Source organism: Pipistrellus kuhlii, unplaced genomic scaffold, assembly GCF_014108245.1.
Source record: "Pipistrellus kuhlii isolate mPipKuh1 unplaced genomic scaffold, mPipKuh1.p scaffold_m20_p_10, whole genome shotgun sequence".
Taxonomy (NCBI): domain Eukaryota; kingdom Metazoa; phylum Chordata; class Mammalia; order Chiroptera; family Vespertilionidae; genus Pipistrellus; species Pipistrellus kuhlii.
The window spans coordinates 50,904,326-50,928,923 of NW_023425405.1; the positions used below are offsets into that span (position 1 = coordinate 50,904,326).

General features: G+C 35.2%; 1 protein-coding gene across 6 annotated transcripts in view; it reads right to left on the reverse strand.

Annotated features, from left to right (window-relative positions):
• The window catches only part of NAMPT (nicotinamide phosphoribosyltransferase), a 38,620-nt gene that overhangs the window by 9,975 nt on the left and 4,047 nt on the right, over positions 1-24,598 (reverse strand). For 3 of the 6 annotated variants that reach the window (XR_004986581.2, XM_036429712.2, XM_036429711.2), the window contains exons 2-8: positions 22,932-23,088; positions 20,008-20,111; positions 17,020-17,148; positions 7,836-7,994; positions 7,177-7,313; positions 2,773-2,998; positions 994-1,113 (exon numbers count right to left, since the gene is read on the reverse strand). Coding sequence is in view for 5 of the 6 variants with exons in the window: in XM_036429712.2 (XP_036285605.1) it covers positions 994-1,113; positions 2,773-2,998; positions 7,177-7,313; positions 7,836-7,994; positions 17,020-17,148; positions 20,008-20,111; positions 22,932-23,088 (1,032 nt within the window). In the remaining variant the exon portion in view is untranslated. The remainder of the gene's footprint in view (positions 1-993; positions 1,114-2,772; positions 2,999-7,176; positions 7,314-7,835; positions 7,995-17,019; positions 17,149-20,007; positions 20,112-22,931; positions 23,089-24,598) is intronic. The other 3 variants (XM_045578545.1, XM_045578544.1, XM_036429713.2) reach the window with 2 other exon arrangements.

Here is a 24,598-nt window from a genome sequence, read left to right on the forward strand (position 1 = left end):
AAGTGGATGCAACTGGAGATTGACATACATTAAAATGTCAGTGGCTACAATGACAGACAGTCCCTATTATGAAATTGGTGATATCCTTAACTTTTATGGAGTCTATTTTATGAAATTATAGCTCTTTAGGAGCTTACTTGAGAATAAAAATAGCAAAAGTTTTAATATAATGCACTGTGTGGCTAAATCTAACAATAGTGATGACAATTGAGGCTTAATTTAGAAGCACTAACAACCATTTTATAATTTTGAAAAAGCACATATTAATATCATTTGAGTTTCTACATTGTTAGAGTATGTGAAGCTCTATTCTATTAAAACTGAGACCTATAAGAGCAGTTTCAAGACTTTGGTTTTAATACAAGAAACATTCTTTGACTGGCACTTTCTTGTTTCTTAGTGATATTTTTCTTTCTTCTTTTTTGTTAATCCATACTAGAGGATATTTTTTCCTATTGCTTTCAGAGAGTGGAAGGGAGAGATGGGGGAAGAGAGAAAGAAACATCGGTGTGAGAGAAACACATGAATTGGTTGCCTCCCACATGTGCCCCAAGTGGAGGCATAGAGTGAACTTGCAACCCAGGTACCTGCCCATGACAGGGAATAGAACCTGTGACCCATTGGTGATCGAGACCCAACACTATAACCACTGAGAAACACCAGCCAGGGCAGTGATATTTCGGTTTGTCATCCAGGGTGGCCAATGAGAACTAGGAATATAAATGAGGTTTCATTGTTACTTTTAAGTTAACTGCCATGACATTTTGAATTTAATGAAAAAAGGTCCGCCACTTGTGTCTATAGACGTTTATGTCATACAAATGGTTAAGTTACTATTATTTATAAAATGTAAGTAATTAGCAGAAAAGACATACGGCATATCGTTATAAACATTTAAGAATCACAATTGTGCTGAAATTATGTGTTATCAAACTAATAAAAACGAACTTAATTATGATTATCTTATTGGAACACTTAGTATAAAACACATACCTCTTGTAAGGTATTAATATCTACTCCATCTCCTTGAATAACTCGAAGATAAGGTGGCAGCAACTTGTAGCCCTTTGAGTTCTCAGTAACAGGAAATTTCTTACCTAAAATATCCAAAACCTGTAACCATAACCCAACAAAAAATAAAAGTGAAAAACAAGTGTAGAGCTTTCCGAAGTTAAAAAGTGGCTTTGCTTTGCTAGACAACCTTGAGAATATAGTCAATTTACTTAAAAAGTTTTTACACTGTGCATAATAAACCTTCTAAAATTTAGTCTCAATTTCTTTTGTTATAGACATAAAATGTATTTTCTATCAAGTCATATTATACAGTAAAGTGGCTCAAACCATAAGATTTTTCCCTTACATCTCTCAAATTATATAGGTTCTGGAAAAGAACCCACCACAACATTAGAAGCTTAAAACAGTAAATATAATAATAGTTTTATTATAAAAGGTATATAAAACACCATTTATCATGATTATACTTTTGATTTTCATTTATTCTGCTTGTGCTCAATAGTTTTATTTAATTTTGATAAAACAAATATAAATCTATTTGAATTACAAAGTTCAAAGAAATATGCAGGCAAAGCTGGAAATGAAACTCATATAACCCAGTTTCCCTGAAGTTCCCGTCAGTTAAAGATTTTTAAGCCACTTTTTAAGCCAAATTGCATAATATTTGAATCATACCACTCATTCACTGACTACTAAAAGTTTTACAGCAGCTGAAATACCTAAACACTGATTTAAAATTTCTCAGAAAGCTTGGCCAGAGATTCAAAAGACCTATCAGACTATTCTTCTCCCCAACAATCATTCCCTTTTCCTAAAGAAATTGATTTAAGATTCTGACAATGCATGGATTCCATATTGATGACTTTGGTTATTTTTAAAATTAGGTCTATACATTTTTTTAAAATTAGGTAACAGATAAAACATGAAACCTGTTAAGTTTGCTAAAACCAAATCTGTAAGTATTTCAGGCTAAGATGACTTTAAGATTGGCCTATTATTAATAGGGTAGGAAAAGACTTCCTTGATTCTATATCCCCCTTTCTTAAGGGGTATTTTATCATCTATTAGATGGGAAACTGGTAAAGTGAGAAGGCGACAATAGATAGTTGGCTTATTTTACATGTTGTGTGACCTTGAGCAAGTTACTTTAACCTCTTATCTAAATCTGTCTATAAAAAAGAGAATATTTATCAGAATTCTATAAAGATTAAGTGACACAGCCTAAGTAAAGCATCTAACAATTTTTCTAGTAGGATCAAAGAACCTACTCTTATTTAGTGCTTTTCAAAGAAGGCAAACCAAGTCCTGAACACTAAACATAGACAATACTGCTACGTTGATGATCAAAGTATCTTTTTAAAAAAGCACTACTTGAAAAGTATTTCTAGTATTTTTTTTTACCACCTCAACTTGCACATGTTTCATTTGCACTAAAAACTTCAAAGGTATAGCAACAAACCATAAACTTGGTAACCAAATCACAGGAGTCATTAAAATGGTAATGCTATCAATTAATTTTGAAAGTAAACAGAAAATATCAACAATACTTATCTATTTGACAATATATATAAATAACCCATAACTAAGGGTATCCTTTCTGTTATTGTGTGACCTTGGGCAAATCTATTACTCTCTCTGGGCTGCAACTCTAAAGTAAGATCTAGGATCGCTCTGAATGGTATGTGTGTAAATGAAATTAAAAGTAGTGGTGATGCAGCTGGTCAACAGCATTTTAATAAGTTATGTATTAAAATTTACCTTTAATACAGTGTCAAGAGGATTTCCAGAATCAGGTCTGATTATTAGTGGTGCCTCTGAACTTCTTGATACTATTAAATGTCTTAGATCTTCACCCCATATTTTCTCACACGCATTATAAATGTCATAACTATCGCTGACCACAGATACAGGCACTGATGAAAACTGTGTTACTATATGTTCAAAAGCATCTTTTTCATGGTCTTTCCCCCAAGCTGTTATGGTACTAGAAAACAAAATGAAAAGACAGATTTACTCAGGCAGACACATTACCTGTTCCTGAATCATATCTCATGATTACTATATTATATCATCAACACTGCAGAAAAAGTGAGTGATTAGGTTTAAGAATGCACATCAGAGGGTAAATTGAATACCTCAGCCAAACCACCCCTCGTATAATTTTTTTTTAAGACTAAAAGTAATATCACTCCTCTCTAATAATTATTTTAGCTTTCAAGTCATATTGAATTTTTTGGGGGGTATTTAAACTTAATGAACTATAAAGCACTTACTGAATGCACTTTATTTGTTATGCCAAGATGCTAGAAAGAATGGACACATGATCCCACCATTTGTTAGGCAATGTAAGCACTTGACTCCCTCCTGTGAATTTTCAAAACCAATAGTATGCCTACTATTATGTACCAATAATAGTAGGCACACATTTTATCTTTTTCACCTTTCAAATTCTTACACTTAAAGGCAATTACTTAAACTATACTATAGATACATATAGTCAACTAACTCTTTACCTGTTATATCTTCAAATAGCTAGTAATTATCATTTATTTCATTTATAGGTTATCCACTAATTAACATATATCCAGGGAATAAGAATTTTAATATTTAGTTTGAGCAAAATGTAAAGTAGGTGGAAAATTAAAGTGTGAGTTTCTTTCACTATGTCCTCAATAATGGTTCTTCTTATTAAATAGATTAATATTATATAATTTAAGAACTTGTTGGTTTACTAATATAGGGGTGGGCAAAAGTAGGTTAATAACAATAATACATAATACAATAATTAATAAATAATACAAGGATAAACTATTTTGAGTACTTACAACTGTAAACATACTTTTGTCCACTCCTGTATATAATTTTTAAAATTCTTAAAACAGAATAATGAATTTGAAAATTGCCATTTTCTCATGACAAGCAATTTTTCTTCCCTAATTTTCTAGTCTTTGCCTCTACTCCATTTTTATAAGTAAAATAATGAAAAATAAGACAACTCATTCATTTACTATACAACCCCATGTAGGTAAACGTTTATCTCAAAACTTTTTGAAGAGTCATACGAATTTAGGTTTAAAATTGTCATTTTATTTTTACTTTTTTTCTAAAAAATTAGAGTAGCCAACTTTTCCTGTGTTGTCAATGGTATGCTGGGGATAGCACAGTCCGTACAATTCAGGGTTATAAAGACTGAACTACACAGAGACTACTCTTGTCTGAAATGGAGATAGCTATTTATATAGTGAATATTCTTCTAAACTGTAGAGACTACCAGTAGCTATGCTGTTCTCTTAACTCACTCAAGCAACTGCAGGCTATGGAAAATTAGGACATGATGAAAAAAAGCCCCTTCTTTGTATCAAGAATTGCTACTGTCACCTTAATAAGAGACAATTAAGAGCAAAGAATACCAATACTGGAGAGCTTAGTAACTGAATAAAAAATCCTTGTTAGAAGTTATTGCTTATGCAGTTATATTTTACTACCATTGAATCAATACAGTCAGCTAACTCTATTTGTGTTTATCATATCTAGCCAACATAATTGTTTATTTTAAGCCTTTATTTGGCTTCCCTGTGGCATCTGAACTTTCCTGAAGCTTTCTTTCCTACGATTTTAATGACACCTCCCACGTTTTGATTTTCCTATTTCTATGGCTCTTTTTCTATATCCCCCAGATGCTATGCTATCTCCTTTCTTCAATATGACCAAAGACTGTGACCTGGGCACTGTCTCCCTTTATACATCTCCATGTGTGAAAAAACACACACATCCCAAGCTTTAAAAAAAAAAACAAAAACCCTCACGATGAGGATTTTCAAAGTACCCTAGTCCAAGTTTTGCTTCTGTACTCAGATGTACTTTGTTAGGTAGAAGATGAATATGTTCATCTCATCATACCACGGACTTTTCCTAGAGGATTCTCTATATAATCCAATTGTTCCACCCATTCTTCTTCTTATAATTTTAGTATATGGAGATCATAAATATTTATTCAATGAATTCTACATGCCAACATTGCAATTTCCAGTATCAAATTAGATAACTTTCCGAAGTTTGAGGAAAAAGTTATATAACTGAATAATTCTAAATCCAGGTACATATATTCCTTAAGAAAATATTTATAAGAATAATGGTGGTGCTATAAAATTTAGAGTTCTCTTATTTAAAAATTATTTTAGATGTTAGCTCATTTATTTTCAATGACCTTCTGATGTTAAGATGTAAAATTCTAGCTCCTCCTTTTATTTGGTTGGATGAACTGAAAAACAGAGAGGTAAGTGCCTTGCCCAAGGCCACCCAAGGTGTCAGCTATAAAGTTCTATTCACTATACTATACTGTTGTTTAAGACTTTGACTTTTCTATTTAGGACATCTGAAATACTCTTCTACATTAAGGAATCAAACACATACAAATGTAGTAGTATTATGTGACTTTAAAGTAAATGGATTTTTACCTTTTTATCATGAAAGTCCTAAAGAAGATACTATCTTTATTCTCATATTTATAATACCATTCTCACGGTACTATACAAAACCACTAGTCAAGAGTCTAATACATGGATACTACATTAAGTTTTAAAGGCTGTACATACATCTAAGTCTGAAATTAAAATATTGTAACCCTAAAACCATTATCTGTTGATAAATTTTCCCAGTTTCACTAGTCTTAAATGTGATATTCAATAAGGCCCTACTAATACAGCTATTCTCATAAATGTCAGTTGAATCTACTCTCTACGTGATCCCAATTCTAATCATCAAGTTCTGGCAATTTCATTTCCCAAGCCATTACTCATGTTTATCTGCATCTTTCCATTTATTTAGACACTTTATTTTGAACCTTGTCATCTCTCAAAACTGCTGCAATAGCTTTACCATAGCCTCCTACCTTTTCGTTTCTTTTCCAAATCAGAAGATAACCTGCTATCAAAATGTTTCTATAATATTTCTCTGACAATACTTCTTTGCTAAAAACCATCAATGTCCACTTCCACTAGAAAATAGAATAAGCTAGCATAAATCTGAGGGCCTTCACTAACCCGTCTTCCCAGTTTACCCTATGTTCCCTACAGTTTCTATATTTTACCTGATTCCCTAAACACATTGTCTCCTCTTTCACTCTTGCTCTTTCAGGACAATGCCTGACACATGATGGGTAAGCAGTAAATATTCATTTAGAGAATGAGTGATCCCCATGATTGCCATTAAATGTTACCATTCCTTCAAAAAATCAAGATTTCATATCCTATCTCTATAAGACCTTTCTTGACCCTGCTAGTGGAATGCAATCCCTTCTTTCCTTCCCTTGCACTACTACAGCACTTTAATTATACCTCTTTAAAAATACTTAATCAACAGAGCTAAATGTTGCTAGTGTACTATTTTACCCTAAAGACAGAGTCAGTATTTTATCTTTCTATTCCTTATAGCACTCAGTAGATTGCCTTTATAACAACCTCACCTTTTACATCATATAAAACAAGTGCTTAATAAGTATAAATAGGACTTAAGAAACCACCTCAAAGAGTAAATACATTTTGTTATAAGAACCAGAAATAAGGTTTGATCTGTTTTAAAAACAAGTTAACTCTAGGATTAGAGCAGCTGCTGCCTAGATTATAACTGCCTTCTAATTTAACTTGAGATGGTTTAATAAGAACACATAAGGAAGCATAAGAAGAATCTGAACTCTCTTCCTTTCATCAAAAGAGCTTACTAGCCCTTCTACAATTGAGGGTACCGGCTGCAGATGACAATTTCCATGGCAAATATAGCTGGAGGTCATGTAGAAGAGTAGGGAGAGGAAAAAGAGTGGCCAGGTTTTAGTGAGCAGATGTAATTCAATACATAAAATCCATCTGCATATGCAATAGAGAAGCTGAAAAAGACCTTTATAAAAAACTCACCTAGATGGCAATATAGCAGTTAAAAAAGCTCTTATATTGTTTCTATTAGGATGGTTACAAGTTCTCTAGGTCCCTAATACTAGTCTTTACACAAAGTATCAATGAATTTGTATTGCTTTAGTTCATGAAGATTTACTAGAGTACATGGCTCTGTAATTAAGCAAAACATCACTAAATTACAAATACAAGAGAGAAAACTTAGTAATTATAGAAAATAAAAGTTTAGATAATAAAAGAATGAAAACAGTTTTACCTGTGTTCTGCCGCTGGTATAGAATAGCCTGGAACAGGATCTTTCGTCCCATAGTATTTTTTAATTAAAGCAATTCCTGCTACTGTATCTGTTCCTTTGAAGTTAACCAAATGAGCAGATGCTCCTATGCCAGCAGTCTAGAAAACAAACCGTAAACCAAAATCCAAAAAAGAAAAAGACCCATACTTGACATAGCTCCCAAAGAATTATTGTCTTCCATTACTCTTATTTATTATCAGAGATAATAGTTATATGACAAACATCCAGTTTTTTTTAAGCACTTACGGAATCAACTGCTTCTCAAAGAGTATTTAATTGGGCCTACCCCCATTTCCCATCACTCTCTTTTTCCTTACTCCACCTAATGCTTCTCTGTAGCATTATCTGGCATCTGCTATATTTATTATGTCTGTCTGTCGGTCCACCCACCCATCAATCTAATATATAAAGGATGGAAACATTATTTGAAGGCTATATTCCATGTACTTTGAACAGAGTCTAACATACAGTAGGTACTTAATCTATTGGGTACATCTGTAGAACTTCAAAATGTTGCCTATGTAGAACCAACATTGATCCCATAACTTCCCAGAATGTTTATAATGGTAATCTATTGACAATCTACATTTTATTCCATGAGGTTCATTTCAGTTTCTTACCTCTTGAGAAGATACTCCTCTGTAGCCAAAATCATGCAACTTGTATTCCAGACCAACTAAGTTACCAGATGTTTCTAACAAATATTTCGCCAATATTTTCTTCTGCTCTCTAGAATTTGTGGCCACAGTGATTGGATACCAGGACTGAACAAGAATAGTCTGCAGTAATAAAATTAACCACAAATATTAATACATAAAATATTGGGTTCTTTCTGAGGAAAACCCTAGCTTTCTCCAGAGATATGTTCTAGACTTCCATACTACTGGAAATGCCATTTAAGACATTTCAACTGTGTAACAGAATGCTAACATGAGCATTCCAGATACAGTGCATAGCTTGGCTCTCAAATCAGCAACACAAAGAGAAAGCACACCAGGCCCCTAACAGTTGAGGATGTCACATTTCTCTCCAAAGCTCCAAAGAAAAAAATAATAGACTGTGATGAAAGACCAACTTTTAAAAAGATTTTCAATCTGTCATGGAGTAATTATTTTATGAAATACACACACACTTGAATGGTAGAGCAATTATAAAAGTTTCTAAATGCTTATCCTTAATTTCTGTATTTAATGTGAACCTGCATCAAATAATTCATGGACCAGCACTGGTCCATGGACTGTACCTTGAATAGTATGAGCCTAAGGTTATTCATTTACTCCTCAAGGTCGACTTGATTTAATTTTTCCTTGGATCTAATATGACTATTGGTAGGTTATATATTTGAATACTTTTGCTTAACACTAGAGAATTGTATTCACTGAAGTTATGCTTTATTCCCTTGGCTTTTATCAAAAGTCATTATAGAAGGCCACATGAAACATTTCTGCATATGTTATAAAACTGAGGCCACTGTCTATTTTATAACTTAGTACCGTATTTTCCGGAGTATAAGATGACCCCCTAATTTTACAGTTAAAACATAGGTTTAGGCCTATAAGACTACTCCCCACTTCCGAGGCAACACCAGTTCTTTTTTTAATAGACCGCCTCTCTGACTCTGGCCAATCTGAGCAGGCTTTTTACTAGAACACAATGTAGCTTCAGGTACAGAACATGTATAATTTGCATGCATAAAAAGCCTGCTTGGATTGGCTGAGTTAGAGAGGCGGTCTGAGCAGCCTTGCAGTGATTGGTGAGGGATCGAGACTTTTTTCGGGATATACTCGGCATATAAGACAACCCCCTTCCCATTTTCAGTTGACTTTTTTTCGGTTCAAAAGTCGTCTTATACGCCGGAAAATACGGTACTTATATAAATTTCCAAATAAGGACAAGGAAGAATTGAGTGGTTCCCAATTTCTTATAAGAATTGTACCTTGGTTTCGTTTTTTTCCTTGGCTGCCAGGAACTCCTAATTAAGTTTGATACTTAATCATGGCAACCATATCAATTATTATGGCTTCTATTCCATAGCAGTATCAGAATTTTCCATTTTTATTTTATAAACCAGAGAGTCTATTATTAGAAGCAGACTCAAATCTGATTTAGAAAGACCTAAGATGACAACAATGTCGGAGCTCAATAAAAAAGCTATTTAATGGGGGGGAAAAAGCTATTTAATGAATATGAATTTACAAAACTAGCTCTTATTGATCCCAGATAAGTGATCAATAAGTAAAATAAGTAAAAACTAAAGATCATTTAACCTTGGGACTTCCCCTTGGTCACCTAAAAAGAAAAAAAGAAAAAAACTAGCATTAGATTCCTACTTTATGACTGATTAATGCGGCCCCAAATCTTTGCAGCTCCTCTCAAGAGATGGGATCTATTTCCATCCTTGGATTCTGGGCTGTCCTTTTAAACAACAGGATGTGGTATAAGCCATACTGTATAAATTTGAAGGTACTGTTTTAAGAGGTTTAACAGCTCTCACTCTCCTAAATCCTTGAGACTACAATGTTGTGAAGGAGCCGAAGTTATTGAGAGAGGCCCTAGACATGGAAGTGAGGCCATTTTAAACTGCCTAGTCCTAGCTGAACCCTTAATACAGACACAAAAGTCCAAGAGAGAGCAGCAGAGAACCATCTAGTCAACCACAGAATCATGCGAATAATAGCTATTTTATGTTGTGGTAGTTTGTTAACTAACATTAGAAAACTAATTTAAACTGTATAACCAATCACCTCTAATCTCTAACCACTCTTTTTGCTTCTCTTACTTTTCATACCACTGGTTAGCATTTTAAAGCAAAAGTGTTATTTAGGTTGTGTCATTCTTTCTTTTTTTTAGAAATATATTTTATTGATTTTTTTTTACAGAGAGGAAGAGAGAGGAATAGAGAGTTAGAAACATCGATGAGAGAGAATCATCGATCAGTTGCCTCCTGCACACCCTCTACTGGGGATGTGTCCGCAATCAAGGTACATGCCCCTGACCGGAATCGAACCTGGGACCTTTCAGTCCTCAGGCGGATGCTCTATCCACTGAGCCAAACCGGTTTTGGCAAGGTTGTGTCATTCTTTAATAACTATTGTCCACAGTGAGAAAACACCAATTCATATAAAGAAATTGGGATTCCTATAATCTTGCCTTGTTGATCTATTATATTTCCCACCGTAGTGCTCCCCTTTGATGCTATTTGTCATTCTAAAAATACTGTGTCATTTCCTCAGCTTCCTCTATTCCCTATTAAAGCTTATTTATGTTTTCTATTTCAGATTCCTTAGATGGGATTACCTATTTTTATGCTGCCAATTTAGTATTCTTTCTTATGTTAGTGGTTAGTTAAGAAGTGCTCCTCCCCGAAAAGGGCCTTAACTTACTCTAACTTGTGTGCCCCCCATTTTTTTTTTTTTTTTGTACATAGCTGGTACTCAATGTTCATCTGTTGATTTAGTTCAATTAACTCTCACATTTTAATTTAACTTAGACTGGTATTATCTAGGAGTATGAGAAAGATAAAACAATGTGAACGACTCTAGTTGAGTTATAAAGGTAGAAGATTGACCTTACCCCTTGAAAAAATGCCAGGGAAGGAAGGAAATAACTATCAGACACAGTGATCCTTCACATCACCATTTCCTTTCCATAGTCCAACAAAATCAGCTTAAATTATACTCTTAATAAAATCAGTCCCCTTTAAAAAAGATCACTGTAGGTGTAAGCAAGGAAAAAAAAAGGCAAGTTAGTTTGGGTTAATCCAAGGTCTAATAAAGTAGGCCTTGTTGGAAACTTTTCCAAAATAGCAATTTGCCCACACAAATCAAGGTTAAATTTTCAGCTGAAAACTAAGATTAAAGTAAATGAACCTGCAAATTTCATTAAGATGTGTGTATTATAACGTACTGTGCAGGATAAAGAATTTTAAGGAATAAAAAATGGTGTGGTATAACAGGAAGGGGACTAAACCTATACTTTAGTGTAAACTACAGTGCATTCATCTCTCAGGGCTCAATTTCCCCATCTGTAAAATGAGGGCTATTGGATTAATGATTTTTCAAGTCACTTTTTAACAGCAACAAATTTTGTTTAGTTTTGTTGGTTGAAAGAGACAATTAAGTTTAGCCTAATACATTCAATCCTTAGCTCTTCTGATGTCTGAGACTCCCCTCTTACATGATTTAAAATTTGATTTGAGGACTAAAATTTCTTCTAGAACTAATATTGAAATTGATAAAGCAATTCAATAATTTTAGTGGTTTTTAAAGGTCAGTATATGGGGAATAACAGTGTATGGTTAATAACAATTAAAGAATGTTATTAATAACAATGAAAATAAATTAGAAGGAGCCCTATTTAGTACTATTATTTTAAATATTCTAAATCAAGAATTACCTGAAGGAAATCTTCAATTTATAAATAAAAAGTTTATTGAATCTGGTAACATATTTCAAATACAAGGTGGTAAAGTTGTGTTAGGGATGAGTAAAAATAGGATGAACCTCCTTTAACCGTACATAAAAGCCACAAAGAATGCAGAGTTACCATGAACAAGTCTCTTGTAGAGACCTGTTATTGAGAATATACACACTGTTTTATAAAGCACTGGTCAATCAGAAATTACAATAAGGGATTGTCAGACCATGTTTTTAAAAAAATATATATTTTATTGATTTTTTACAGAGAGGAAGGGAGAGGGATAGAAAGCCAGAAACATTGATGAGAAAGTAACATCGATCAGCTGCCTCTTGCACACCCCCTACTGGGGATGTGCCCGCAACTCAGGTACATGCCCTTGATTGGAATCAAACCCGGGACCCTGGAGTCTGCAGGCCGAAGCTCTATCCACTGAGCCAAACCGGTTTGGGCCAGACCATGTTTTTTGTGCCTAATTAAAAATACCTGAAATTATTTAAAATCCTATATAGTAAAAACCTAATATGGTAAGTATCCAGTCGTTCATTCAACCAATCAAAACATAATATGCTAATGATATTCCGCTCAACCACTTGCTATGACATGCACTGACCACCGGGGGCAGACAGTCGCCTGGTCAACCAGTTACTATGACATGCGCTGACCACCAGGAGGCAGATGTTCTGACCGGGTAGGTTGGCTTGCTGCTGGGGTTGGGTCAATTGGGACTGAGCAAGATTGGCTGCACATGCCCCGGAGCCCTCCGGTGGTACCTCCCTGGCCCGATCATGCACTAGTGGGGTCCCTCGGCCTAGCTTGTGCCCTCTTGCAATCCTGGACCACTCAGGGGAATGTCAGAGAGCAGGTTTCAGCCTGATCCTGTAGGCCAGGCTGAGGGAACCCACTGGTGCATGATTTCGTGCACTGAATTTCTAGTGATATATATTAGGATAGAAGATAAACTTGGTATTAGTTATTTCAGGTTATAAGCAAATAAAAACAAGGAACTATGTACTTTTTCTTTTCTTCAAAATCTAAGTCTCACATTGGATTTCACATTTAATAATTGTTAAAATTAAAATATTTATATATTTGCTAATGAACTAGTGCTCTAGGGTGTCTATATATAAAATTTTTTACTTTATGTTTCTTTGGTGAAATAAACCAAAACAATAATGATTATTAAAACACGTTTATTTTGCCGAAACCGGTTTGGCTCAGTGGTAGAGTGTCGTCTGCGGACTGAAAGGTCCCAGGTTCGATTCCGGTCAAGAGCATGTACCTTGGTTGCAGACACATCCCTGGTAGGGGGTGTGCAAGAGGCAACTGATCGATGTTTCTCTCTCATCGACGTTTCTAGCTCTCTCCTTTCCTCTCTGTAAAAAATCAATAAAATATATTTAAAAAAAAAAAGTTTATTTTTTAAGGCTATGTTTTTTCACTTTCTGAAGAGAATAAAAATGTACATGAAGAAGGTAGACTCTGAGAACCAAGATGGCAGCATAGGTAAACACCTATACTTGCTGCCTTTCAAAACCACATCAAAATTACAACCAAAAGGCAGAACTACTACCATCCAGAACCACGGGAAAGCTGGCTAAGTGGAAGTTCCACAACTGGAGAGGTGAAGAAAGAGCATTGAGACAGGTAAGAGGTCCGGAGGCACAGAAAGTGCTGGCACCTGGATGTGCTGCTCTTTAAACTGGGAGGAAGATACAAGCTCCCATTTGCTCTGAACTCCAGTTCCGGGCAAGACACATACGGGGAGAAACTGGTCTGTCTGGCATCGGGACAGGAATGCGAGGGCAGCTTTCTCTCAGAGGTGCTCACAGTGATCCTTGTTTCTGCACGGGGACGCAGGACACTGAGACCTGGGGACCTCTCTGGTGTAGCCATTGTTGTTTGCTCTTCCCAGGTGATTCCCAGAGACCCCGCCCCACCCAATTTACAACCCCACCCAACCTGTGCACATAGGCTTTTGCATAAAAACCTGTCAAACTGCAGCTGGGTCAGAGAGCCCAATAGCTTCCAAAAGAAGGCCCAAGGCCTGGCATCAGCAGCTGGCCTTGTTTCATAGGTGGGCTTTGTCTGGGCACTTCCAAACCTCATACAAAGAAGAGGAATCTGCAGATGTCTCTGTAGCTCCTGCTGGGCGGTCCCAGACAGTGGCTGACCTTGTACCTCTTTGGAGAACCAAAAGCCAGTGTGAGACCATACTGGATTACAACTCTTCACATTCATAAGAAACACACTCAAGGGACAGACTCTGAGCACCAAAGCCCCACTAAAGCAAGTCCTGCCTCATAAGGGTGTTTTTTGTGCAACAGATCTTCCAGTGTAGACATAGCTGGTCATCAACCAAATGGCCTGGAGGTCAATTCCTCCCAGTGATACCAACAGCAATCAAGGGTTAACTACAATAAGACTGTGCAAACAGCCCACAAAGGGGTGCACCAAGAGTATCCACTTCGGGTGACTGAGGAGGCTGAGCCACTGGGCCCTATAGGACACTTACCACAAAAGGCCACTCTAACAACTTAAGGAGACTTAGCAGCTACCCAGTACATAGAAACAAACACAGGGAAGCAGTCTAAATGTGGAGACAAATAAGTCACAAATGAAAGAAATGCAGGAAAGCAAAATACTGGATAGAGTTCAAAACCACGGTTATAAGGTTTTTCAAGAATCTTCTAGAAACCTGAGAAATTTAGTGAGACCCTCAAAAATATGAAAAAGGACCAACCAGAAATTAAGCATACACTGACTGAAATAAAGAATATACAGAGATCCAAGAGCAGACTAGAGGATCCCAAGCATTAAGTCAAAGATTTGAAATATAAAGAAGCAAAAAACACCCAACTGGAAAAGAAAAAAGAATCCAAAAAATATGAAGATAGTTTAAGGAGCCTCTGGGACAACTTAAAGCGTAACAACAGCTGAATTATGGGGATGCCAGAAAAAGAGAGCGAGCGAGATATTGAAAACCTATTTGAAGAAATAATGACAGAAAACTTCCCCCACCTGGTGAAAGAAATAGACTTACAAGTCCAGGAAGCACAGAGAACCCCAAACAAGTGGAATCCAAAGAGGACCACAACAAGACACATCATAATTAAAATGCCAAGAGCAAAAGACTAATTGAGAATCTTAAAAGCAGCAAGCGAAAAACAGTTACCTACAAGGGAGTTCTCATACACTGTCAGCTGATTTCTCAACAGAAACTATGCAGGCCAGATGAGAGTGGTAAGAAATATTCAAAATGATGAACAGCAAGAACCTACAACCACGATTACTCTACCTAGCAAAGTTATCATTTAGAACTGAAGGTCAGATAGAGCTTCACAGAAATAAAAAACTAAAGAAGTTCATCACCATCAAACCAGTATTATATGAAATGCTGAAGGGTATTCTCTAAGAAGAGGAAGAAGAAGAAAAAGGTAAAGATAAAAAATTATGAACAACAAAGTGACAACAAATACCTATATATCAACAAGTGAACCAAAAAATCAAATGAATAAAAAACCTGATGAACAGAACAGATTGGTGAATATAACAGAATCAGGAGCATGGAAAGAGAGCAAACTGATAATTCTCGGGGGAAGAAGTTGTGGCGGGTGCAGGAAGAGATTGGACAAAGAGCTTATACCTATCGATGAGGTCAGTAGGGTGGGGAAGGCCTCGAGTGGGATGGGAACCAGGTAGAGGGGAGCTCGGGGGGGGGGGGGGGGGGGGAAGGAGGAACATCTGAAATAAACTGAATAATAAAGATTAAAATAATAATTAAAAAAAAGGTAGACTGGGAGCTAGTTCTTTGTCCATAAATATCTGCTTTATGGAAGTTCAATTAAACATAAGGGAATAATACTTATTGACTAAATTCTCAATCAGGAAACCAGAAAAAAATTGAGAAAAAGTTAATCCACAGATGATGATTTTCACAATAAGATTTATCTATTTAGAATCTTTTGGCATCATTGAAGGTAAAATGACAGACTATATGATTAAGAACCCTCCACTGTTGTGTTTTCATAATACCATTCCCCTAAAATAAATATTTTCCAGTACAAATACTATAACAATTATACAAAATAAGGAGATACATGTTCTTTTATTTTGAGTTTATTAATTCAAAGTTTTAAGACATAGCAGTGAACTATTTAAAATCTGCATTTTAGTTAATTGAACATTTTTTTTGAGCCCATTAGTCTATTATTAGTTGATGGCTCATTAAGAGTCTGATATAAAAGTTTTAAATTTAGCAAAATTCATTTAGCAAAAATGAATTTCAAACATATTTTTGGATGTGTTTTCTTCTCTAATTTTTATAAATGAACTACTATGCAATAACAAATTAGTTTAACTAATAAACTAAAAAGATAAAGAATCAGTTCTAAGCACTAAGCAAACACCTCTCAAAAATAAATGTGGTATTTCTATAGTCACTTTCCAGAATATTTCCTTTTATAGATAAAACTAGAGGCCCAGCCTGCATGAAATCGTGAATGAGTAGCTTGGTTCTGCTTGCCTCAGCTGGCCGCCTCGCCCATTGCTGCTTGTAGCTCACATCCCACCCTCCACCCTCCACCCTCCGCCTTCTGCCTTCCACCTTCTGCCACTCATAGCTCTCTGCTGCTAGTAGCTTGCACCCCGCCCCGCCTGCCACTGCTCATTTGGTCGTGATGGCCACAGACCTTTTATTAGTAAAGATATAAGTTAAGCTGGTATTGCTTCTTGGCCTTTTAACTAAGATCAAGTGTAAATTAAGCTGTGAGGAGCTAAGTAGCTTATTAGTATCAAAACTATAAGCATGTGAAAAAATATTTAGGAATAAATCCAAGGAAAACAAACAAAAAACTTAGTAATATAAACTCAGAGCCTATAATGGAGCCTCTGTTGAGGCTCAGAAATCAAATAATCAGTGAATCTTGAATGTAGCTAGATGAGAAATATTAGGAGGTAGAGCCTAGGCTCTTAATTAATTAGATAGAATAGAAAAAGCAGTTATTAAAAATTTGAACAAAAATACCTTTAGTTTAATTGAAACAATTTCCAAAAAATGCTTTAAATCATCAAAAATATACCTATGCTGTTTTTCTAATTTTTTTCTTAGGACTGCAACAAATAAGATGAAAGCTAGCTAAGCTTTAATAGAAATAATAATTTGATTTAGATAAAATCTCAGAACATTAGATTTCACTGCAAGGAACGTTAAAGATTATTTAGTCCAATGTCATTTTATAGGTGAGGAAATTGAGAATTGTAAAGGTTTACTAAATTGTAGGAGGTGACATCACCTTATTAGTAGCAATTTTTAAATTAGAATCCTAATTGAATGGTTTTTACATCTTCAATTAATGCAAATTAAGAATTAAAAACAAAATAATTTACCTCAACCCAATTTGTAAGCCAATAACACTCTGGATCTGTGTTTTCCACTGTGAAGAGAACATTTCCTCTGGGAATGACATAGCCCTCAGGAACAGCTTTTACTTCTATAGGAAGATGCCCATCGTATTTCTGGTAAGAGACAATAATGAATTCATTTCATTCAACTGATGATATACAGTTACCTGTTTTTATAATAAGGTTCTTTATATTTTACAGAACTGCAATTGTAGATGTTATTATGTTAGTAAGATAGTCAGAATATCCTTATTCTCCTAAAATAAAATTAGTTAACAGCTAAGGTACTGATATCAACTTTTAAATTTCATGTTGTCTAAGTGCTTCTGCTACAAATATTTATTATTAAAAGATACTGATAAAAAAAAAAGATACTGATAAAAAAAAAAAGTGTTGTTTCCCCTTCATTCTTTCAAAACAAGACAAAACAAAATTCCAACATATTCCCAAAGTATTCCCCAAACACTATTTTTCTTCTAAGTAGGTCATTTTCATAAAAGAAAGGCTAAAGACAGAAAGACGAAATAAGGGAACACTATAAAGAGCAAAATAAAGAAGCAAAATAAAACACACACACACACACACACACACAGAAAATAGATCCCTGCTAATAGAAGAACCTTAAATAGGTTTTCTCTTTATTCTTGTGTAGATCTGAAATTGTTTTGGTAGTAGATAGTACACTTTCTAGAGCTTTGGTTATTGATATCAAAAGTCAATAATTTCTTGCCGAAACCGGTTTGAGCGTCAGTCTGCGGACTGAAAGGTCCCAGGTTCAATTCCTGTCAGGGGCATGTACGTTTGTTGCTGGCACATCCCCGGTAGGGGGTGTGCAGGAGGCAGCTGGTCAATGTTTCTCACTCACCGACGTTTCTAGCTCTTTCTCTCTCTCCCTTCCTCTCTGTAAAAAATCAATAAAATGTATTTAAAAAAAAAAAAAAGTCAATAATTCTCTCCAAAATTAGGCTGAGAATATATTTGCTACATAGGATATTACTAGATATTTAATTATGCCTCCCTACTTTTAAAGCTAAAAGTTGTGGCTAACTTTTGGTTAGGAAGGCAAGTTGTCTCAGATATCTACGTTTATTTATGTGATTTTGGACTAGGTAACTAGAATTTTAAAAATCTGTTTAGCTCGGCCAATATAGCTTAGTGGTTAAGCACTGAGCCAGGAACCAAGGGGCCATAGTTCAATTCCTGGTCAGGGCACATGCCCAGGTTGCAGGCTTAGTTGAGAGACATGCAAGGAGGCAGCTGATCAATGATATTTCTCTCTCATCAATGTTTCTATCTATCTCCCTTTCTTCCTTTCTCTCTAAAAATTCAAAAGGTCAAGAAACAATACCAGCTTAATTTATATTTTATCTAAAATATATATTTTTTTAAATCTCTTTAGCTGGCTGGTGTTACTCAGTGGTTGTGCATCGACCTATAAATCAGGAGGTCACAGCTCGATTCCTGGTCAGGGCACATACCCAGATCGCAGACTTTGTCTCTAGTTGAGGGTGTGCAGAGGCAGCTGATCAATGATTCTCTCTCATCACTGATGTTTCTCTCCCTCTCCCTTCCTCTCTGAAATAAATAAATAAAATATATTTTAAAAAAACTGTTTAATGAGAAGCACTGAGGACCTCAAGATAGAGCAGAAAGAATACTGCCTTAGAAGTCTTGCCTTGAATTCAAAAGCAGGTAGAAAAAACCTGGGCAAGTATTTTAACATTTCTAGGTCTCAGATTTCCTTATAAAATATGGTTAGACAAGATTATCTCTAGAGAACCTATGAGTCCCTAAAATTCTCTGAACATAAAATCATGTATTAATAAGCATAGTACCTGACTTATATATTAATATTATGCTCACAAAAAACCAAATGGGGTAAGTTTACAAGTTACCCAACAGATTAAAAAAATTTTTTTTATTGATTTTTTTACAGAGAGGAAGGGAGGGATAGAGAGCTAGAAACATCAATGAGAAAGAAACATCGACCAGCTGCCTCCTGCACACCCCCTCCTGGGGATGTGCCCACAACCAATGTACATGCCCTTAACCGGAATCAAACCTGGGACTTTTCAGTCCGCAGACCAACGCTCTTATCATCCACTGAGCCAAACTGGTTTCGGCTACCCAACAGATTTCACTTAAATATGGAAAAACTACAGAACAGAGTGCTTACCTGACTTCTTCAAAGACTCATAAGTAACAAAAAGTAAAATTTGATTATTACCAGATAGGCATGAAAGTTAAAATATTTCTAATTATTTTGTGTTTAATAGTCTACAATGGAAAATACATACATTTTTAAGATGTAAATTAGTTAACTAATACTTAACATGGCATGATGCAATAGATACCATTTCCAATCTATCTTTATAATAAAAAAACAAGCAAACACCAAAGGATGTAAACTTAATTCTCATGTCTCTGGATGCCCAAAGTTTAAGCAAGGGTTCCAAACATGCCAGATATATTACTGTACAAACAAAGAATAAAATTCAACTACATGGATCTGCATCAAACCATTCTAACTATTTAGTAAGGGAAATTTCCTAGAATTATTGTGTAGTGACAGATTCAAGCAATTATTTTCTTAGATAACTTACAATCAAGAAATAGACCTAAATTTTGAAATTGCCAACTAACCATGTCCTTTTTAAATTATAGTGTATTTTCAAAGAAAGGGTTAAATTACCTTCCTAAAAAAAAGTTATTTACATTATAGTTCATTTATATTATAACAAATTAGACTTGCTGTAGATTCTAGACAGTAATGATTAGCAATCAAAAAAAAAAAAAAGTTTAACTTTTACTATTAATTTTTCACAATAATGTCTAAAGTAGCCATCATACTTAGGTCACAGACAGAAAAGAGTTATAATTATAGTCTAATCTTCTATTCAAACTCCTTTGCAAGAAATTTTGAAGTAAATGTAAAACCAAAATAGTAGACCAAAACATGAAACCAGTTTTTACCTCAAGAATATAGTTCCATCCTTTTTCATTAAATACATCATCTTGGAAATGTTCTTTGTATACCTCTTTGGCTTCCTGGATCTTCTCTTTGGTCACTACTTTACCTAAAAAGATAAACATTTCTTGTTTACATTTTTTAAGACATTCTGTGAACTGTTGAGCTGTCATAAGATTAATGTCTGTTGATTTTTCACCCATTCTGTGGATAAAAAAACAAGAACTGAGAGGTCAAATAACTCATCCAAAGTCAACAGCGAAGTCAGAAAATGAATTTTCACTTTTATATATATATGTTGGTTGATTTTATAGAGGAAGAGAGATGATAGAGAAAGACAGAAACATCAATTACGAGAATCATTAATTGGCTGCCTCCTGCACACCATCTACTGGGAATCAAACCCGCAAACCAGGAATAGAACTGTGACCTGATTGATAGGTCTATACTCAACCACTGAGCATACCACCAGGCTGAATTTGCACTTTTAATCACTCAGTCTAAGTGTACTGATTTCTTATTTGAAAAGTAAATGTGCAGAAGAAATTATAGCATGTATTTTTTAAAATCACAATAATAAACTAACTTCTAATTTATTAAATTATAAATAAATTTACTTCTAATTAACTTCAAATTTAAGAGTAAGCCTTTGATACAGATGATTTTTTTAGGTGAACCTTCTCACTTTATTCTTAAAAGATATCTTCAGGGCTGATAATCCAATAATGTACTACATTTTGCCCCCCAAAGATACTTTAAATTTTCTTTATCTGCAAAAATGAGATAAGAATAGTAGAGTACTTACTTGTTTAAGTGGTTGTGGGGACTGAGTTATAATATTTGAAGCACTTAGAATAATGCTGGCTTATAATAGGAAATCAATATATCTTATATAATAAAGAGGTAATATACAAATTGAACATCACTCTTAACACACAAGATGGCCAGCAGGGGAGGGCAGTTATGGATGATCAGGCCAGCAGCAAAGGGCAGTTAGGGCTGACTGGATTGGCAGAAGAGGGAAGTTGTGGGGGACCAGGCCTGCAGGGGAGGACAGTTGTGGGGGACCCAGGCCTGCAAGAGAGAGGGCAGTTGTGGGGGACTAGGCTGGCAGGGGAGGGCAGTTGGGGGCAAACAGGCCGGCAGGGGAGGGCAGTTAGGGCAACCAGGTCGGCAGGGGAGGGCAGTTAGGGATGACCAGGCTTCCAGGGGAGGGAGGGCAGTTGGGGGCAATCAGGCCACCAGGGGAGAAGTTAGGCGCTGATCAGGCTGGCGGGCAGAAGCGGTTAGGTGTAAGCAGGCAGGCAAGCAGTTGGGAGTCAGCAGTCCTAGGTTGTGAGAAGGATATCCCAGATTGGAGAGAGTGCAGGCTGGGCTGAGGGACAACCCCCACCCCCCATGCCCTGTGCAAGAATTTTGTGCGCCAGGCCTCTAGTGTGTATATATATATATATATATATATATATATATATACACACACACACACACACACACACACACACACACACATACATATGTGTATGTATGTATGTATGTATATATGCATATGCATATGCATATGCATATGTATATGTATATGTATATGTATATGTATATGTATATGTATAAAAAAGCCTAAGCAACCATTGCAACCTAAAGAACGACCAAACAGGCTGTGTGGGGCAACCAGGCAGGCAGGGGGGTTAGTGAGGGGTGACCAAACAACCGAGCAGCAGGCTGCATGTGGCAACCAGGCTGGTGTGGGGAGGCAGTAAGGGGTGACTAGGCTGGCAAGGGGGGCAATTGAGGGTGACCAGGCCAGCAGTGGGGACAGTTAGGGGCCATCAGGCAGACAAGCAAGCAGTTAGGAGCCAGTGGTCCCAGACTGGAGAGAGTGCAGTCTGGGCTGAGGGGACCTCCCACCCCCTTGCATAGATTTTGTGCACCAAGCCTCTAGTTTTTGTTATAATTAATAACTAATATGAAATTTTTAACCTGTAGAATTGAAGTGTGACATCAGTCTATTGGTAACTTTCTCAATATAAGATCACTAATAAACTTATTTAAAATATCTTGGGAGGTCTTGCTGCAAAAGAAGTATTTTGGATACCAAGTAGTTTTCAGATGTAACATATCTGAACAGTTTAATCTTAAAATTGCCAAGATTATGGGAAAGGTTATTAAATAAAAATTCAACTTTATCTGTGTTCAATTTTTTATTTGAAAAGGCTAAAGATGAAATATTTCAAAATACATAAAATCCTTGGAAACTGTTTTGCCTCCTAGAAATATTAGGAAACAGACTAGAAATGGACTTTCAAGTAAAAAGGCAAAGAAATTATTTGGGAGGTTTTTCTGCTTTTATATGCATTTGGGACTAAGTTCATAGAGGTAGTTTTGAAAAATAAGACTCTACGGTAAAACTGACTAGCATAAAAATATTCTCATTATAATTGCTACCACAATTCAAAATGAGTTCCCAGGTCAATAATACTACTAAATCCTTCATTTTGAATTAATGATTAAAGTCTATTAACAAACCAGATTTGCCTTGGAAAATTAGTGACTTAAAAATTTTTTTTTTAACTTTATTTTTATTGTTGACACTATTACAGATGTCCCTATACCACCCCTTTGCCTGCCCCCACCAGACCCCATTTAGTGACTTTTCTAGACTTATTCCCAAATTTACTAGTTTCAGAAAATCTTCCTTATATTGAGAACACTAGCACACACAAAATTCTAAGATTTAAAGTATTACTAATGATATTAGTAAATATTATTTTAAGATTTTTTCAATTCCAAGGCTCTTAAAGTTGTTAAAGCAATTAAATAAATATCAAAATTAGACTATTCAAAATGTTACTTTAGATAACAGAATATAAAATAGGAGAAAAATTATGAAGTTTTATGTAAAAGCACTGTTTTAAATTTATAGGACAAATAATACCTTTTAAGAATTTATTAAGAATGTACTGCAACCCATAAAATACTGTTTCCTCGTATTTCACCTTCCTTATTTTGGAGTTTTCTGTCTTCTTTTCACGGCATTCAAAGTAGGAATAAACTTTGCTTGTATTGGGTGGGTATTGTTTATAGTGAGTAACCTACAAGAGAAAAATAATTGAGTTAGAAAACATGAGAAAAATGGACTATATATCACAACAGAAAGGGCTTGAAATTATTTAAAACCAGAGAAACTATATTTATTTGCAATTGATCAGCTCCTTTTCCTGGCTATAAAAATAAAAAATAAGAAATACTTATTAAGATACTTTTAATAGTTCAGTATCTTAAATTCAAAACCACAAGAGAGTATGAAATTTTATAAACAAGCAGATGAACTTAAGGAAGCAAAAGGTTTCTAAGCTGCCCATTTGATACAGTACAAAGACAAGTGTCTTATTTGATCTTAGGGAACAGTATTCATTCAAGGGAAGAGAGATGCAGCTGCCTGAGGGGGACAGGAGGAGCGCACATATACGATATAAAAGAATGAACTGAAAGCTAAATTTGGTCCTATTCCTATCTAAATGTAGTGTGTTTGATAAGTCAACAGTCATTATTTCTCAGGATTCTATTTCTTCATCTGTATAATGAGGTAATGAGAATGAACTCTTCTAGTCTTCACAGTGACACTGAAAACCTGAATGAAAGCAAAACAGCAAAAGCAACCAAAAAAAAAAAAAATTCTTGTTTTGTAGTCTTTCCTTTTGTTCAAATTACATCTGAATTGTGAAAGAAATGCCTATACAATACAATATCAAACCCTTATAAGCTTAAAAATATAAAGAGGCTATTATCACAATTTCCATCAAATTGAGTAAAAGTCACTGAGAAAAATTATCTGTTTTTGTTTCAAGAAAAAATAAAGTGAGTGTTTATTATAATTTGAATTTTATTATATTTCAATGTGGTTAAAACATTTACCAATAAGAAATAACTGGAAGAACAATATGCATTTATTTTCCTAGTTGAAAGAGTAGTTAATAATGCCTTAATTGGGTGGTAATTCAGGTTAATGGTAGAATAAATCTTTGCAGACCAAAGTTCATAGATGACCTCTGTAAACATTAGCTATTCATCTAAAATGAATATACTCTGTAGAAAGAGCAAAATAACCCCACAAATTTAAAAAATATTTTAGTTTCCTCTTCAATAGAAGTAACTTGCAACTCTATAAAAACAGTACCCTCATATTCCTTACAGGCAATCTTTATATTAATATGTGGCCTGATTGCCTAAGTCAGACAACAGAAATTAGAACTGTTTCGCTCAGGTATGATGGATTACCTATATACCTCATCAATATCTAAAAGTATTTGCTAGTTTCTTTCAGGTTAGAACCCAGGGACTGATACCATTATTAAGTCCAGAGCATTTAAATCTATTAGGCAATTCACTAAAATGCAAAACAACATATAGCCCAGCCAGTGTGGCTCAATGGTTGAGTGTCAACCTATGAACCAGGAGGTGAGGGTTTGATTCCCAGTCAGGGCACATGCCCAGGTTGCAGGCTTTATCCCCAGTAGGGGGTATGCAGGAGGTAGCCGATCGATGTGTTTATCATTGATGTTTCTATCTCTCTCCCTCTCTTCCTCTCTCTCTAAAAAGTCA